The sequence below is a fragment of the Teleopsis dalmanni genome, chromosome 2, assembly GCF_002237135.1.
Source record: "Teleopsis dalmanni isolate 2A chromosome 2, ASM223713v2, whole genome shotgun sequence".
NCBI classification, from domain to species: Eukaryota; Metazoa; Arthropoda; class Insecta; order Diptera; family Diopsidae; genus Teleopsis; species Teleopsis dalmanni.
The window spans coordinates 116678066-116683850 of record NC_051847.1 but is presented as its reverse complement, the minus strand read 5'-3'; the positions used below and the strand labels follow the sequence as shown (position 1 = coordinate 116683850).

Sequence of the window (5785 nt, the reverse complement as noted above, 5' to 3'; positions counted from 1 at the left end):
ATTCTATGAGATCTATTTAACGCAAAAACTGAAAGAAGCCCTTCGGCGACAGGACAAAGAAATGATGAACAGCAGCGAAACTTCTTCTGGCATTGGCTGTGCATCGTCTGATTACAGTGATTCCATAGCGCATGACTCTCTTAAGAAGGAATCACTCAATGAATTAAATATTGTTCTAAACTTACCACACAAAGAAGAAGAGGCGAGTGGCAGCAACAGTACTTCTGACGAACATCTAGAAGGCCATTTACATGAATCTGAAAAACTTAGTGTATATTCAGAAATATTACTTTCGTTTTCAACTGTAACTAATTTTAACGCAATTTGTGACAGAAATGTTGGATCAGATACAATTCCCTCTATTCATGGTCTGCGTGCTCTTTCGATGGCGTGGGTTATCCTGGGGCATACCTGCATCGTTGTATTTAAGTATTCTGATAATATGGGAATGCGGAAGGAAGTAGAACAAAATTTTTTCTTTCAAGCGATAACTAATGGCCCATTTAGTGTAGACACATTCTTCTTTATCAGTGGCTTCCTCATATCGTATTTATATTTTCGTACAAACGCCAAAGGAAAATTAAATAAACTTACCCAGGGTAAAAATGAGCTTTCCGCAGGATTCGCACACTTCATGGGGTTGGTAGCATACAGATTTATGAGGTAGGTTATCATAAAATAATAAATTAAACAACTAAATATTATTTTAATTTCAAAAGGTTAACAGCACCATATATGTTTGTATTAGGCGTAGTGCAAGTAACAATGAAATATTTAGCAACATACTCCATCTTTGACCCTCCCACTATGGACCACATTACTTGTCCTCAATATTGGTGGCGTAACTTACTCTATATAAACACATTGTTTCCTGTTGATGATATGGTTTGTAAAATAATATCAATTTTTTTTTATTATAATATATTGTTATATTGTAGTGCATGTTATGGAGTTGGTACTTGGCGAACGATACACAGTTTTATATTATTGGAGTGGTGATCCTTATTATTGGTGTGCGTCATTTTAAATTTTCGGCATTCACCACAATTGTATTTCTGGTGTCTTCGTGGATTACAACTGCAGTTATTGCATTTAGTAACAATCATCGTCCTGATACCGACGACCCCTTAGCACTTTTCGACAAAATATACGACAAACCCTGGACTAGATTGGGTCCTTACTTAATAGGTATGGCAGTTGGTTGGATACTATTTCGAACAAACTGCAAATTGCGTTTACATAAACTCACAGTAGCTACGGGATGGATATTAGCAATGTTAAATCTTTTTGTATTAATATTTGGACTTTATCGCGCACAACTATCTCGACTTATTGCTGCGGCGTACAGTTCGCTAAGTCATTCAGCGTGGGCACTATCACTAGCTTGGATCACAATAGCGTGTTCAACTGGATACGGAGGTTACATAAACACATTTTTATCTGCATCCTGGCTATATCCTTTTTCCAGAGTGACTTATTGTGCATACTTAGTGCACCCAATTGTCATACGATCAATGGCGCTAAATTCAGATGCACCACTGCACCTTGGCGGCGACACAATGGTAAAAAAATTATCAATATTTGAAAATATTTATATTAAGATCTTAAATTTTTATATTCCTTACAGGTTGTGATGTTTTTCGGATTAGTTGTAGCGTCATATCTACTTTCTTTTATTGTTTCGATATCATTTGAAGCGCCTGTTGTTACTATGCTGAAAATATTGTCTCCTAGTCGAAAGAAGCGTATCGCTTAACTTATTGCCTCAGAATACTCTTCGGAATAGGATTAATGTTCATTAAAACAAATTAAATTTTTTTTGTAAATAGATTTATTCGACTACTTAAATCATAATATTCTCTCATATGTATAATCGTGATAATCTTATAAGAACGAAATCTATTTATCAATCATTTTCATTTTTCACTTTAAAATTTTTTATAGCTTTACATTTCTCATTTAAATTCTCCGACAAATATTATATTATTAATAATTTATTCCAAAGGACACAAATGCTTGCTATTTGTGAATACGACTCATGTCATATGTACTAACTTCAATTTGATATAAATGCTTTAATTTATAAACACATTGTACATCTTTGTAAAATAAAACTTAAATAAATATTTAATTAATACATAATATAAGCAGATGATTGTTTCGAACGGGCTAAGTAAACGGAATACAGAGGTTATAACACAAAAGTTCACAATATTTTGTGATGAATTGTTAAAGAGACCTGACAAGAAAAAATATATAGAAATATAGAGCTATAAATATAAACTCTATATAAAGAAGATTATGTATTAGTAAACTCACTTAGATACAACACAGTCTTTTCTCAGATGAATACAAAAATAAAAATTTTAGTAACGTGTTGTTGTTGTAAATTTTAAAAAATTTACATTTTTATACTTTAAGAGGAAATATAACTATTATTGTTATTATGCATGTACATCCATGTTGAGATTTTTGGTATTTTTGAAGATGCAACAAATTCGAAATATGTTTTAAAATGTTACTGTGCATTGTGCTTCTGCTGCCCGTTGCTTCTGGAATTCGACAAAGCGACCGTTTAAACCCTATATTGTTCAGATATACAGAAAAACTTTGTATGAGTGAATTGTTTATTTTATAACTTTTAGGAAGACAGTTTCTATGTAAAATTAAATATGTCGGAGATATAAGCAATCAAAGATGAATTTTATGGAAAAAATCGTTATTTTCCAATCTTTGGGGCACCATTTCCACTTACCCAATTGAACTAAAATTTTACACAGATTATTTTTTTAGTAAAATGAACCGATCTGGGAGCTGCCGTCAACCAATTTTTCTAAAAAAAAATTGCCCATATACCTTAATGGCACCCCAATGTAGCACCTTCTTGTAAGCAGCGCATGAGGTCTCATGAGCCTCAGTTCGCACTCTTGCTCACGAGCGTGAGCTCTGAAATTGGGCTCGCTCGTGAGCGTGAGCCATCGTATGAAAAGACTCAAATGCACACTCTGCGCTCAATAGCTGTCTTCACTTGTCGGGACCAAATGCGCAATGATGACATTAGGCGGAACATGACTTCTTTTAAACTTCACTCATAACTTCGAAACTAAAACGCTTGACTGTAAGTTTAATGTAAACGTCTTGTATATCCTTTCATATTATTTGCTTATTTGCTTACTCCAGTGGGTTACTACTACAATAACAACAACTTGGAGCAAAATTTTTGTTTAAATAAAATTTGATTTATTTTTATATGGAAAGCTCCCAAATTACATTTATATTGTAGTAAGAATCACTTAATTCTTGACTAAGGACCATCATTTTACATATAAAAAAATAAAAACTGCATATCGAACTTGAAATAAATAGTTATGCATACATAGGATTCTTAAATCAGAAATATACCATATTAATAAATATTTTATCTTAAATAAAATAATAATTAAATATTGGAATGTACTTATTTATCTTTTTTTGTCTTTATGTCATCATTATTCAATGATACTTCAGTCTCAGTTGTGTTTTCAATACATATTTCGGAATCAATCCGATTTTTATCAACTGGATACAACCAACGTTGATAAAGATAAATTAGAAACACAACATCATCACGTAAACATGCAACCCGATGAGCAGTAGGCATAGTTATTATAAAAGCGAAGAAATCGTCTATGAAGGTATTGAATGCTTTATATGTGAACGCACGCCAAGGTAATGCAGCTACAGATTTCAATTTATAATTTATAAAAAGTTGGGGCAACATAAATAAAAACCCAAACGCATAAACTCCGTTCACAAGTGAATGCAGTGTCCACGAATACCAACTTTTATGTGGTTGATATAAAAGAGAGTATATTGCTCCCCCAATACACAGTGGATATAATAAATAACTTAAATACTTCATGCCTTCTTTATCAAATTCTTCGGTTTTTTTTTCGGCAGACCCTTCAACTGCACTGGACTTGTCTTCATATTGTTGCCTACTTATGCCTCTAAAATTTAAAATAATTTTAAATATTTTTTTACACTTCCACATTTCAAGTAATACTGAGGTGCCGGCTGGCAAAAGTACGAGAAGCGATGTTTTTTCATCTAGCAAATACAATAAAATAATTACTTGTGAAAATGCACGCCACAAAATAGTTCGTTTAGACAATCCTTCATAAGACTCCTTTTTCCGCCAAAAATGAACTTCATTTTTAAAAGCTAATATGTCGAAGAGCAGCTGAAATTAAGAAATGTTCACAAAATACATCGTTTTTCATTTCCATTTGCAAAACTTACATGTATACTTGCCACCAACATTGTACTACATAATAAATACATATTCGTATCAGAAAACATGTTTTTGACATCATCAATGTCACTTTTGGAAAGCCCAATTGATTGCATCATATTCATAGCATGTTCAAATATTAACAACAAACGTAATTTACCAATGCCAATGGGTTTGAAGTGAAAGGTAAGAGCAAATTCCGTCGTATTTTTAGTAACTTTAACCAGGTCTTTTTGATACGAATTAAAGAAATCAGTCTTCATTATCGGTAACACCTGCCGATTTCGATTAACATGTATTAAATTTGCCATCTCTGGCGCAACGTCTTTTGGTGATAAAGAAAATATGTCTGTAAGTAAGGCTACATGCACACTCGGCATAATATGAGTGATTGGTTTCAGCGATGAGTTAGCGTTGCCTTTAGCCAATTTTTCTGCTTTCACTGTGTGATCCTATTATTTGTTAATGAGATTAAATGTTAATAAAATTTTGAGGCAGTTGAGGTAAGTTTTAGCTTACTTGTTCACCAAGCAAATTAAATGCAGTTACTTGAGGTACCATATATTCAGTTATTCTCATGCTGTGAATAATTGTAGGACCATCCCTACGAAGAGATTTCCATTCCAAAGGTTCACCCTCCAAAGCTAATACAACCTTAACAAACAATAATTGTATAATCAGGGAAATTAAACATAAATAGAGAACATTTACTTGCATATAAAGTGTACCGTTTCGTCGAGTTTTGAGTGGAATGTCCAGGTTAAAATCATGATTAAATGGATGCCAATAATCAAAATTATTTGAGCTGAAAATTTTTGTTACTTCTGTTGAAATTGGATTTGAACTCGTTGATGTAAAAAGCGCTAATTGTAAGCGAGGCTTTCCCGACAAGAACGAGATGTAGCACGGCTCCTCAGAGCACTTAAGTTTAGTAAAAAGTTCGGACATCATCCAAATAGAATGGCAGATGAAAGCGATAAAAACACTGGCCACAATCGTACTTATTGATGGCATCATCATTTCTGCTTTACTCTTTTAATATAAATTATAAATGTTTACGGATTGTCTGCAACAGCAATTCACCGTTTTAGTTTTATTTATTTACTATACACTCAGCTGACGAAAGAGTTTACAGGCAACCAAAGAAAAATAGCTGACGTGAAGTCTATTTTGCTCTTCATTATGCGCAAAACCAAAGAATACATTTCAAAAAACGAAACTTCGAAATTCAACAAAATTTATTGAATTTCACTTGAGACAGAAATGTCAAACGAAAATAATTGAATTTTTTTATTGAAATGAATACGGAAAATTGTATTTGAAAATGAAGCAAATCATTTTCAAATGATGTTTACTTAAAGCCTGAAAATATACAATAGCTATCAAAAAACAGAAAAGCCATTTACTCTGAGTGTAATATTGGGTGTATTCGGAAGCTCTGAAGCAAAGAAGATAAAGAAAAGAAACTGAGAGGAAATTTTGAATAATGGTGCCTCTTTGTGTAATATCGCA

At 32.8% G+C, this 5785-nt stretch overlaps 2 protein-coding genes across 2 annotated transcripts; one reads left to right on the top strand and one right to left on the bottom strand.

The window, feature by feature from the left end:
* Nucleotides 1–9: 9 nt before the first annotated feature.
* On the top strand, nucleotides 10–2664 carry LOC119677924 (nose resistant to fluoxetine protein 6-like). Its single transcript, XM_038089511.1, has 4 exons — nucleotides 10–663; nucleotides 720–885; nucleotides 939–1562; nucleotides 1628–2664. The coding sequence occupies exons 1-4, from the start codon at nucleotides 62–64 to the stop codon at nucleotides 1754–1756; spliced, it is 1521 nt and encodes a 506-aa protein (XP_037945439.1). The 5' UTR covers nucleotides 10–61; the 3' UTR covers nucleotides 1757–2664.
* Nucleotides 2665–2808: 144 nt separating this feature from the next.
* Nucleotides 2809–5539, bottom strand: LOC119677923 (cleft lip and palate transmembrane protein 1-like protein). Its single transcript, XM_038089510.1, has 4 exons — nucleotides 4985–5539; nucleotides 4793–4927; nucleotides 4282–4725; nucleotides 2809–4222 (listed from the first exon to the last, which is right to left on the bottom strand). The coding sequence occupies exons 1-4, from the start codon at nucleotides 5291–5293 to the stop codon at nucleotides 3458–3460; spliced, it is 1653 nt and encodes a 550-aa protein (XP_037945438.1). The 5' UTR covers nucleotides 5294–5539; the 3' UTR covers nucleotides 2809–3457.
* Nucleotides 5540–5785: the final 246 nt, after the last annotated feature.

What these genes read in the sequence shown, in the direction of transcription:
- LOC119677924 (XM_038089511.1), top strand. Translation starts at nt 62, where the DNA reads ATGATGAACAGCAGCGAAACTTCTTCTGGCATTGGCTGTGCATCGTCT. An exon ending in TGTTTCCTGTTGATGATATG is followed by an intron (nt 886 to 938) that starts GTTTGTAAAATA and finishes GTTATATTGTAG; the next exon opens with TGCATGTTATGGAGTTGGTA. An exon ending in ACCTTGGCGGCGACACAATG is followed by an intron (nt 1,563 to 1,627) that starts GTAAAAAAATTA and finishes TATTCCTTACAG; the next exon opens with GTTGTGATGTTTTTCGGATT.
- LOC119677923 (XM_038089510.1), bottom strand. Translation starts at nt 5,293, where the DNA reads ATGATGATGCCATCAATAAGTACGATTGTGGCCAGTGTTTTTATCGCT. An exon ending in TTAATTTGCTTGGTGAACAA is followed by an intron (nt 4,726 to 4,792) that starts GTAAGCTAAAAC and finishes AACAAATAATAG; the next exon opens with GATCACACAGTGAAAGCAGA. An exon ending in TGTTGGTGGCAAGTATACAT is followed by an intron (nt 4,223 to 4,281) that starts GTAAGTTTTGCA and finishes TCTTAATTTCAG; the next exon opens with CTGCTCTTCGACATATTAGC.